The following is a 12378-nucleotide window of genomic DNA, read 5'->3' on the forward strand; positions in this document are numbered from 1 at the left end:
CTGATGACCACCATTTTACAAAAATATATAGAGCCACTGTCATACAAACTCCAACATTAATATTTTGGAATACCAGTAAAAATCTAGCTGTGAACTTACATTATATTAGTGTGTAAGCGATCCCTTGGTGAGACTCTGTAATCATGGCTGGACGAGTTTAAGTCCATGGGCAAGGGAACCTGGACTAGAGACATGCCTAGTCGGCGAGAGCAGTTTAAGGTTGGATGTCATTCCTGAGACAACCAGTGGCCTTTTTTGGGAATTAAACAGCAACCCGTTGTTTCCAGCTCAGGCATTTTAGAATATATGGCTACGACTGTGCTCAAGCTAGTTCAAGTTGATAAAAGGGTGTTCTAGAACACTAGGCTACGGCTGCTCTCAGGCTATGGCTGCTCTCAAGCAAGTGAAGGTCAATAAAAGTTAGATTGGTACAATTGTTGTTGTACAATTTTATAGCTTCATTCTGTCTAAGGAATATTGCTCATAAAAGAAAGTCAGTCCTAAAGACTGATCTCTGATGATTCCAGTGATTAAATGTTTCAATTAACACAACTAAAAATTAAAGGAACAAAATAAAAGCGCACAATTTTTATAAAGTCAGCAGTCTAACATTGGCAGCTTCTAACACTGGTAGAGATAGTTATTGCGTTTACATTCATCAATACATGAAATGCGATGCCATGGATTTGCTGTAAAGGTTGACTTTGCGGAGTATCACGGACTAGCTGACAAGTACTGAAAAGTATTGCAGCTTTACATGTTACCAAGATCTCTTCATCTTTTAGAAGATTGAACAGGTTTTGGTTACCATATATATGATGGCTAATCGACTCCAATATTCAGCACAATTGTTACAATAGTTGTTGTTCATATTTGTGAGGCGACTAATAGCTAACATCTGCATGCTATCTGGATGGCAACTGGATGCTAAGCACTGTTTAATTGTTTCTCGTTAGTAGTTTTACATCCGGTACGCTGTCCAGCTTGGCATCTAAAATATTAGCTAAAATTTTAGAGAACATTTGTAGAAAATATTATAAGGCCCATTGTTTCAACAGGTGTGTGCAGGGGCTTTGGTTGACGTCTATAGAAGATATGGACAATATTCTAGCGGTCTACTGTGGATTTACTGGCTTCTCTCGATGCTTTGTTCTGGACTTCGAGCATATATCTACTGGAAGAGATGGTTATTTGTAAGTTTTATGCTAAGGAGCAAGCATGGAATTAGTAAATGATATTCAGGAATATCAGTTGAGCACTCTCTATCAAGTTGTCATTTGATGTAGGATGAACGAGAAGAGGCTAGGACATTAGCCATTCTCTACTCTTCAATTTTTCTCCTTGTCATCGGAGCATTCATTCTCTCTTCCATAAGTGATGCATCAGCATGCATTCTGGAAACTTACAAGGTATGCAACAACTTGCACTGTATTGTATAGAACTGATCTCGATGTTTACCGCGTTCCCGCATTTTGGTGGAAGACCCATGTTAGGTTTGAAAGCTATGTTGTGCGTCACATGTGACACCTTGCATCTTAGATTAAACTACAATACCTCTCACATCAGTGATAATGTCACAGGAACCATCGTATTCACTGACACCTGGGCTACCTTATGCCATTTTGGTAGCGTGTAGAAAATAAAAAATTCTTACCAAGGTTAAAAAGTGATTTCTACTGATCACCGGAGGAGATAGCATTAAAGTATTGAACTGGAGAGTCTATGAATTTCAGAATGGAAGTAGATGAGTTCTCCATAGTTGGATTCATTTTGTTGCATATAAGAAGACTTTTACTCTGCAGCGACCGGGAATGTCCTTGATAGAAGAACACTGTTTCACTCTAGTTGATCTTTGCAAGGCGTCTGTCTATTACTTCTTTACATTTAGGACATATCTCCAGAGGTGACAGCATCCTTTTCTTCCTACATGACCTTCTACTGGATGCAGCCATTAATGGCCACTGGTCACAGGAAAAAACGAGAAGGTTCAGGAATAGAGAGGGAAGATCTCTACCAACTCTCAGCACCTGACAGGGTTAACAGCTACTACCCTCAATTTGAGAAGGACCTCCATGATAAGATACACCGACACCACCTAAGGCAGGTTGATGCTTGAAGATTCACACCTCCTTTGTAAAAGAAAATATTTGGTTGTTGGCTGTGTTTTTCAACTATGTTGGAGATTAGACGTCTAAAGATGTCAACTTTTGATGTGGACATCAGAAGCCATGGGTTTCAGCTGTGAACTTCTGAAACCTTGTATTTCGGCTGTCAACTTCAGGAGCCAAATCTTGCTGTTATTTTTATGCAGTCATCGAGAGGTCAGACGTCTCACAGCTGATGATGATTTACGGATGCCTATCAACGATTCCGAACCTCTGGTAACTGTCTCCACTGACAGTAACACTACCTTCAAAACTGCTTCTCTGATAGCTGTTCTGGGGAAACACTTTCTACCTTTATTATCTTTGGTAAGCAACAGCTAGCTCCTTCCTACATATACATCTTGTAAACAGAAAGTGTTAGTGGTATAAAAAGGTATTTTGCATAATCTTTTCGCATTCATTTTTCTTAAAGCTCTCTTCCATCTCATCATATTATATGTTAGATAGTCTTCGTTCAGAGGTATAGATCAGTGACAGTTAATAGAACAAGGAATGTGAGTGATAACTATAAAATGCCTGCTATAAAATTCCATGAAATTGTTAATGCTTTCAATTATTCACACTATTGTACAGCATCCGTGCTTATTTTGTTTTGTTAAAACCAATAGCTATTTTGTCACACTATTCACTGTTGTCAGAGCATTTGATGACAACTGTGGTACACTCTGGTTGTATTATTATCAGCTCTCTCTCATCTCAAAATTAACCTCAGAGTCCTTGTTTCACTATTGAAATTGTAACCATAGCTGTAAAATGTTTGACAAGTGAACAAATTATAAACACAATAATGCCAAAACAATATTGTGAGTTCAATGCACTTGTGGTTGTTATAATCTCTTCATCTTTGCCACTAACTTAGTTTTAAATGATAATACCCGTTTTATTTTGTTCATAGCCATTCTGGGTGGTAACTTTTCAGTTACCTGGCTTTTCTGCGCTTTGATCACAAAAATGCTATCATTAGCGAGTAGATAACTTCTGTAGTTCTGGATTTGTATTCAACTTTAAACATTAGGTATCTATGACTGTATCTAAGCATGAAGTTACTATATGGGGCACCAAGGCTACTTCTATGGGCACCAAGGCTACTTCCTATCCTTTCTAACACCTGCTTACAATGCTGTGAGTGTTGTGATATTAGTTAAAGGTTTACTTGCAACAAAATTCACATTACAGGTATTTGGTATCAAAAGGTTCACCATGTCTTACTCTGCTGTGTTGTAGGTGCGAAATATGTGGAAATGTGATTACAAGCTCTTAAAAGCTAAAAAACAAACAGTTAATCGCAGCCATCACAAAAACGCCGTAGCTTGGAATCCTTTTATTTGGCTGGCGTACTCCAACAGTTTAGTTATTGTTTTGACACGTGATGTTATCACATGAAATTAAAGGCCAATAAAAGACTCGATATAAAACGTCTCGTAGCACTAGTTTATGACCAATACTTCGGGTTCTACCGGAAAGCCCGTATCAAATATAAATGCTCGCTACTTCACAGTATCGTTTCAGTCTGGTCTAATCATCTAGTTGTAATCTGATCATGTGACCCATACATTCTGCCAAATTGCGCGAACAGTTTCTGCAGCATTCTTTGCCTATCGCAGGTGACCAACAGGCTCCTCATGTTCATTAGAGGATGATATGTACTCCTTCGAGCTAAGGTTAAAAAATTAAACAAATTTTTACGGTAGGTTTTGAGATATCAGTGCTCAAAGTGACAGCATTACAATTATGATGAAAGAGACGCGTAAGGACAATAGACATGGTTTTATTGAATGCGTGAAGTATATTTGTGAAAAGATTTTGACAATTGAGGTTGCATGAAAGTGTAAACAGAAGCCGTCTTGTTCAATTACGTCCCATTTGAGCCGTTTTGGAAATAGATTCCAATCTACGGCGTTTTCGTGATGGCTGCGATTAACTGTTCGTTTTTGAGCTTTTAAGAGCTTGTAATCACATTTCTACATATTTTGCACCTTCAACACAGCAGAGTAAGACATGGTGAATCTGTTGATATCAAATAACTGTAATGTGAATTTTTTTGCAAGTCAACTTTTGGAGCAAATTAAATCATCTTTATAACGATGGTGTGGCTTATATTGTTTGAAGATTTTATTTCTGTTGGCATTTTTTGGAGTGATGCGTACCTCTATTTATATCTTAATATTAAATGGGAATGAAGCTAGGTGACCCGATCTTATCAAGTAAACTGTCATTAGTAATATATTTATACATGGAAAGTAAATGGAAGCGTTGCGTGACCAAGTCAAGGCCTAAAGAGGTTCATCAGTATCTTCATGTTTAGTAATAATACAGGTCTTGTCAAAACATCAGATACAAGCAATTGATGCAACAGTCTAGGCCCATATGTATTGCTAAAGGATTGTCTCACGTGCACATTTCTCTGAATTATACCTGATTCTCCTATAAGGACTTTTCTAATAGTCTGTACTTTTCTGTTAGTCCAAAATTTTTAAGCGGTTTTCTCAGACATGGTTTGTGTTCAGTCGAGTTGCAGGTTGTTGATCTTAGTTTGTGATAATTTTAAATGTTTTGCAATTTATGATTCTAAGCCAATTATACATGTATGTACAGAAGTATTTTATCGTATGTTTATGTGGTATTTATACAGTATAGTATTTATCCAGTATTCATATAATATATCTGCAAAAGAATTGTAAGACTGCTAACAGTTGCGTCTGAAAGCGACTTTGTTTCTAACAAATATATATATATATATGTACAGGTATATGGATGATCCGGGCGCTAAGATGTGGAATTTTATCTTCATGATTTTATTACACTATATAGACTATATTGTTATATATTATATTTCCGCTGCCTCTTACTTGCTTACACCACTGTTTTTATATCCTTGCTTTGTAATCTTCCATTTGTTTTAGAGCTGGACTCTGGGTCTGGTTGCGAGCCTACAAATACTCATTACCCCTCTTCTTCAATTGTAAGTATAGATGAGTGGGTCGTGGTTCTACTGACAAACACGTGAATAGACCAATAGGAGGTAGTTCTACTAGCTGCCACATAAATACACCAATAGGTAGTGGTTTTACTATTGGGCACATAAAGAGACCAATAAGAAGTGGTTTTATTGATATGCACATAAATTAACCTAAGGGAGGTGGTTCTACTAGCTGGCAATAGGAGGTGGTTTTATTGACAGGCACATGAATGCGCCAATTAGGAGGTCATTCTACTAACAGCCACACGAATAGACCAATAGGAATTAGTTCTATTTACAGGCACGCGAATGGACCAATAGAAAGTGATTTTACTGGCATGCATATAAATTAACCACTAGGAGGCAGTTTTACTAGCTGGCCATTGTATAGACCAATAGGATGTGGTTTTACTGACATGCACATAAATTGACCAATACAAGGTGGCACTACTAGCTGGCACATGAATAGACCAATGGGAAGGAGTTTTACTATCTGACATATGAATAGACCAATAGCAAGTGGTTTTACTGGCATGCACATAAGTGGACCAATAAAAGATAATTCTTCTGACAAACACAATAATTTAAATTGAAAGCTGTCCAATATGCCAACAAATGACTATACTACCCATATGAAAAGCCTATGGGTGCCTAATTTCTCTGTCTAAAATTCTTCTGATTTTTAAAACTACGCAACAAACCTTAAAAAATTTACTAAGTTTAATGTATGATTCACTTTTGCATGACAATTACAGCAGGGTATCCCACAGGCAACTATTAATATACAGTGGAACCTCAGTTCTCGAACACAATCCGTTCCAGAAGGTTGTTCAAAAACCGAGTTGTTCGAGATCCGAAACAAGTTTTCCCATTAGAATTAATGTATATAAATTTAATTCGCTCCAAGTCGATTTAACAACTTCGGTAAAGTATTTTTTTAAATTTTACACTATAAACTGTACTGTTTACTGCACACTATAAATAAAAACAGGTAGATATAGATTGTGTTTAATTTTACTAAAAAATTTTTTATTTATGATGATGACAAAAGAAAAATAAAAATTTCATATGCTTTGCTTTTAAAGCATTAAGGATTAAGCTACAATACCCAAAATTGCAGAAATTGATAATGGAACAGCAAAAAAATGCAACAGATCAGTCACATCAAAAATCGTGTGAAAAAGAAAATATAAACAGCAATGGCACGTTTACTTCACATCTTTGAAGAAGAATCCTCCTCCAAAACAATTTAGGGTAACTCGACTGGAGGAGTTGTGTCCCTAGAAAATCTCTTCAGTAGAAGCGGCGTCCTTCCAGATGGCTCCTTTTTGTAAAGAATTTATGACGCGAAACTTCTCAATTCGCATGTTCCGGTTTGGCCGACAACCAAATTTATGTCGAGATCCGAGACGAACAATTCTCAATTTTTTTGTCGAAAACCAAGTTGGTCGAGAACCGAAGCGTTCGAGAACCAAGGTTTCACTCTATGACCGAAGATATTTTTGCTTGTATATTAGGGCCACTTGTGTAAATTTGACCTGGCCATAGAAACCTTCAGATGTATAGGCGATCAAATCTCTTTCCTCTGGTTCGGCTCAGCTCATGAATCCAAATTGGTTTTGTACTTGGCCGATTTCAATTGTTGTAGCATTTGTCCTTTAACAAAAATATACCAATGCAAATAGCTGCACAAACCTTATTACTATCACAAATTGTTGATGATCCATAATTGATAATAAATAATCCATAATAAATACGCTGACGATACTTCAATAATAATAATAATAGTAAGTCCAGCAACGTCGTCATGGCTTTCACACAACAGTCCAATTCTTATTGCTCTATTTGTCATTTAGGAGTGCCGTTGTGTGTTGCTCCAGCAAATATCTACAGGGCCATCAGCTAGCTATGCAGCAGTCATACCTGACTTTACATACCAATGAAATTCATAGCTGATCGTAGCGTAAATAATTGCTGTGGCTACCTATGCTAGCACTACTGAATGAGAGATCGCATTTACAAATTGATTGTCTAATGTGAATTGGCACCAGCCACATGAAGGCCATAGCGTTCTTCTCATTACAATCATCGGAATACCATCGGCATATTACCGTTTCTGTACTATATCTCTCATATGGATCATTAATATTTTGTAATATATCTTTCTCTAAAAGTTTGTGTGTATGCGTGTCCAGCTATAGCTATTAAAATCTTGGAATAAAGAATCCGTAAAGCAGAAGATTGGATCTCGGAACCTCCCTTTCACCAGTCCGATTGCCTTACTAAGCCACACAAGCTTGATAGATTCACTAGGCGATATATGTTGCTCTATGGGAGCAAATACGCTATGCATTCGGTCACTACGCAATGTTAGTAGAAGCCGTAGCTCTGATTAGTAAGCTTACTCAAATTTTCCATTGCCAGGTTAATAGCAAGTGGCAGGCAACTCTCATTACCTCTCATTGTTTATAAGCTGATTTTTAATACCTGGGCAACGCTGGGTAGCACAGCTGGTATATTATATAGATGTAAATCCCAAAGTTTGTGGTCGTCTGTCGTCGTTTGGTGTCTGTCCAGCTATAGCGATTAAAATCTAGCAATTAAAAATCCGTATTGCAGAAGATTTGATCTCAGAACCTCCCATTCCGAAGGTGAAAAGCTCAACCATTAAGCTACACAGGATGCAATGGACTAATTGGGCGATATGAGTCATTTTCTGGGTTAAAATACGCATAGCGAATCTGCGTTACGCGCAACGTCTCTAAAGCTTGCTCTCACGGTATCTTACTAGTAAGTTCAGTGGTACAAATACTAGCTTACTCAAATTAGCCAATGGCAACTACATTACCTCTCATTGTTTATAAGCTGTTTTGGATACTTGCGCAACGCCGGGCATTTCGCTATTCTATCTATATATTTCTCAAAGTTTGTCTGTGTATCTGTGTGTTCATCATTGTGTTTGTCCAGCTATAGCTATTAAAATCTTGGAATTAAAATTCCGTGTTCTGATAGATTTGAACTCACAACAAATGCTACAGCAAGTTTTTTAGCCAGGCACTCTACTACTGAGCTATATAAGGCATATTGAATAAAGATGTTATCATATACCTCATATATATATATGACATCATTTGAAACTCTATGAATTTTATTAACTCTATGAAACATGATGGTTTTCGTGTTTTCTTGAACTTTATTTTTAGTTTTTCATAAGGTTCAATTGCTATATCGCAGTCAAGGTCAATTCTTTTCACGCGGACAATTGTGTTATCTCCGTAGGAAGAGCCTCGACATTCTCTCTCCGTTCGGTCAGACAAAGAAATTACAATATCTCATTTTGACATTTCTACCAGTATAATTGAGAGGTACCAGTATCGTCATATTCAAAGTTTTGATGGATAGCTTCTGGTGGAACAGTAACCTTTTTTAATCTTAATAACCGACTAAGTAATTGTTATTATTAATTCAAGATATTCAGAATTTTTGTTTTGTTTTGTCAGTTCGTAATAATTGTATCGTTACCGAATCATCTTTTATTGTAATCGTAGCAAAACAGACTCAATTTTGCTATTACTTGCTAATCATTTCCCATTTATATTTAAACTCTTTTATAGTTGTTTTATTTTTTAAAAATTTATTTGACCTGCTCAAAACATTTTTCTCATGATATGAAGTTTGAAAGTTACAGTTGTTTGACCAAATTTAAAAACCTTTACAGTTGTTTTATTTTCTCTCTTAATTTATTTCAACTACACCAAACACTTTCCTCATGATTTGTAGTTTGAAAGTTAGAATGGCAAATGTTGTTATATGTTAAATACAAATACATTTTCTGTCCAAAGACTTTTATTACCCGGTTAACGCCGGATAGTACAGTTTGTCTTTACTATAATAAGAGCCGGAGACGTGTCCGTCTGACCGAAGCCACGCTAGGAGTATTAGGAAAAAGATTTCTCACACAGGAATTGAACCTTGCTATCTGAATTTGAAGATAAGATCCCTCCCTACCACTTTGCCACTCTTCTATCATGGAATAATTGTGCGCATACTTATTACACAATGATCGCTCAGGGCGCATGGGACTGCCAGTGTACTAGTAGCAATAATGTACGTTCAGCTATTTACATTGCTATAATGTTGTTCAGGGAAAAATGTTACCAATAAACAATGAAAATCAACTTGGTGCTAAAATAATTTGAATTTGTGAATTGAGTTGAGCTAGAAAAACGCTCCAAATTTGAAGGAATTTGTTGCCTAAAGACTTATCTAAGTTTTCATAAAAAGTTCAAATTTGTTCTATAGGCCTTCACATGTCTGTGGCAAATGAGAAATATATGTCCACCTTTTTACTTATATACATATAAGTAAAAACAGATTTCAAAAGGAATAAAATGGGATTGATATTATGTCCATTTGCATTCAATCAACTCTTTTGGCAAATTTCAGTTGCAATGGTTCTAGACCAATATCTTTTTTTGGGCACAATGCATCAACAAAGCATTCTTGATTTGTTGCCAATTTGTTAAGTACACAAGCAACACATCTCACTGATTTGAGTAGACACCCTTTCTACCTATAGTTTCTGCAACAAATAACACAGTGAACTGAGGTACTCTACTCAGCATTGGCATCAGTACCTTGAATATAATAATGAGCATTACTTAAACATGTAAGAGTAGACAACTCGAACGCTCAAATGTGCTGTCACCACTAAATTGAAACAAAAGCAACTGTTGTGCAGTATAGTACAAGTATAGGCTAACATTTATATTTCTCAGGTAACATGTACATTCATAAAGTACAAGTATAGGCTAACGTTTATATCTCCCATGTATCATGCACATTCATAGAGTACAAGTATAGGCTAACATTTATATCTCCCATGTATCATGTACATTCATAGAGTACAAGTATATGCTAACATTTATATCTCCCATGTATCATGTACATTCATAGAGTACAAGTATAGGCTAACATTTATATCTCCCATGTATCAAATACATTCATAGAGTACAAGTATAGGCTAACATTTATATCTCCCATGTATCATGTACATTCATAGAGTACAAGTATAGGCTAACATTTATATCTCCCATGTATCATGTACATTCATAGAGTACAAGTATATGCTAACATTTATATCTCCCATGTATCATGTACATTCATAGAGTACAAGTACAGGCTAACATTTATATCTCCCATGTATCATGTACATTCATAGAGATCAGACAGTATCACCAAATTTTGCATGGAATTTAGGCTAGTCTAAAATGGTGTCTTTTTTTTCTTTTAGTTTGCTTATTACTCATGTGGAAAGTCAGCGAACAGACAACCCTGAACCTCTCTGGAAAGGAATCCTTTACTGTTTCTGTTTTTTCCTTTTCTCCTCCTTCAGCACCCTCGTCTTTAATGCCATGTTCACCTTATATATGAAATGCAGAACAAGAGTTAGAGCTACACTCATTGCAGCAGTTTATAAAAAGGTTACTCTTAAATTATTGCTCTGAAATATTTGACATCGATCAAAATTTACTTCTGCTCCTCAGTTCTGTCATATTGTACTAGCCTGTACTAGGAATAGCCTGTACTAGGAATAACCTGTACTAGGAATAACCTGTACTAGGAATAACCTGTACTAGGAATAACCTGTACTAGTAATAACCTGTACTAGTAATAACCTGTACTAGTAATAACCTGTACTAGTAATAACCTGTACTAGGAATAGCCTGTACTAGTAATAACCTGTACTAGTAATAACCTGTACTAGGAATAGCCTGTACTAGGAATAGCCTGTACCAGGAATAATCTGTGTTAGGAATAACCTGTACTAGTAATAACCTGTATTAGGAATAACCTGTGTTAGGAAAAATCTGTATTAGTAGTATGTTCCTTTGATTTTGAGTTTTTACAGCTTGTTTAGTTTTTTCAATGAAAAGCAGAGTTATCGCCCAGTTCTTGAATTTTGTTAAGTGCATGTTCATGCCAATAATTAATTATCTGTGATGAAACTGCCCAACTCAATCGTAGGGCAGCATGTAAATCAGCTGACAGCTCTGTGAGAGGATATGGGGTAGTTTGTAAAATTATTACTCAGCTGTCAAACACCTCACTAACAGAAACTTTCAACACTCTGACAGTATATTTGTACATACAAAGCACTTTACTGCGATACATATCCTACTAATATAGTTGTTCTGCGATACATATACTACTAATATAGCTGTACTGCGATACATATACTACTAATATAGCTGTACTGCGATACAAGTACCACTAATATAGTTGTACTGTGATACATTTGCTACTAATATATTTGTATTGTGGTATGTACATATCCTACTACTATAGTTGTACTTTTATACATATGCTACTAATATAGTTGTACTGTAATACATCTCCTACTAATATAGTTGTACTGTTATACAGTTACTACTAATATAGTTGTATTGTGGTATTTACATATCCTACTAATATAGTTGTACTGTGATACATCTCCTACTAATATAGTTGTACTGTGATACAAGTACTACTAATATAGTTGTACTGTGATACATTTACTACTAATATATTTGTATTGTGGTATTTACATATCCTACTAATATAGTTATACTGTGATACATCTCCTACTATTATAGTTGTACTGTGATACATATCCTACTAATATAGTTGTACTGTTATACAGTTACTACTAATATAGTTGTATTGTGGTACATATCCTACTAATATAGTTGTACTGTTATACAGTTACTACTAATATAGTTGTATTGTGGTATTTACATATCCTACTAAAATAGTTATACATATACTATTAATATAGTTGTACCGTTGTGTATTTATAGACTAATTATCTTGCATTGTTCAGGCACTTAGACTGAGCGCAGATGCCCGACAGAAGTCGAGTACAGGAGAGATAGTCAACCTAATGTCTGTTGATGTGGAAAGGATTGCCCACTTTGTATAGTGAGTACATGTAAATAATATGATTGCCAGTTTATGATAGAGGAAAGCTTACCTTGAAATGTCCATGTAGCAATATCACAGGTTTACTTGCACAGCTTCAGGTGTTTTACCTCGAGATGCTCTAGTTGTGTATATTGCTATCAGTTTTACTTGCTCTTCTGTATACTTGATCAAACTAATCCCATTGGAGGCTGGAGACTGGAGACTTTTTTGATTAGTTGACATAACAGCGTATTCATCTGGCAATTGAGCATGTTTAAGTTGAAATATTTTGACATTAAGTTTTCTCTTTGA

The 12378-nt window shown here is 35.9% G+C and overlaps 2 protein-coding genes across 2 annotated transcripts in view; both read left to right on the forward strand.

Annotated features, from left to right (window-relative positions):
* Positions 1 to 165: 165 nt before the first annotated feature.
* Positions 166 to 2116, forward strand: LOC137399724 (multidrug resistance-associated protein 1-like). Its single transcript, XM_068085934.1, has 4 exons — positions 166 to 219; positions 1059 to 1193; positions 1287 to 1409; positions 1889 to 2116. The coding sequence occupies exons 1-4, from the start codon at positions 166 to 168 to the stop codon at positions 2114 to 2116; spliced, it is 540 nt and encodes a 179-aa protein (XP_067942035.1).
* A 219-nt stretch (positions 2117 to 2335) lies between these two features.
* Positions 2336 to 12378, forward strand: part of LOC137399934 (multidrug resistance-associated protein 1-like) — a 78295-nt gene continuing 68252 nt past the window's right edge. Inside the window, exons 1-4 of the mRNA XM_068086199.1 lie at positions 2336 to 2471; positions 5069 to 5127; positions 10418 to 10607; positions 11987 to 12084. Coding sequence (XP_067942300.1) covers positions 2355 to 2471; positions 5069 to 5127; positions 10418 to 10607; positions 11987 to 12084 — 464 coding nt within the window. The 5' untranslated portion in view covers positions 2336 to 2354. The remainder of the gene's footprint in view (positions 2472 to 5068; positions 5128 to 10417; positions 10608 to 11986; positions 12085 to 12378) is intronic.

The sequence above is a fragment of the Watersipora subatra genome, chromosome 7, assembly GCF_963576615.1.
Source record: "Watersipora subatra chromosome 7, tzWatSuba1.1, whole genome shotgun sequence".
Lineage (NCBI taxonomy): Eukaryota > Metazoa > Bryozoa > Gymnolaemata > Cheilostomatida > Watersiporidae > Watersipora > Watersipora subatra.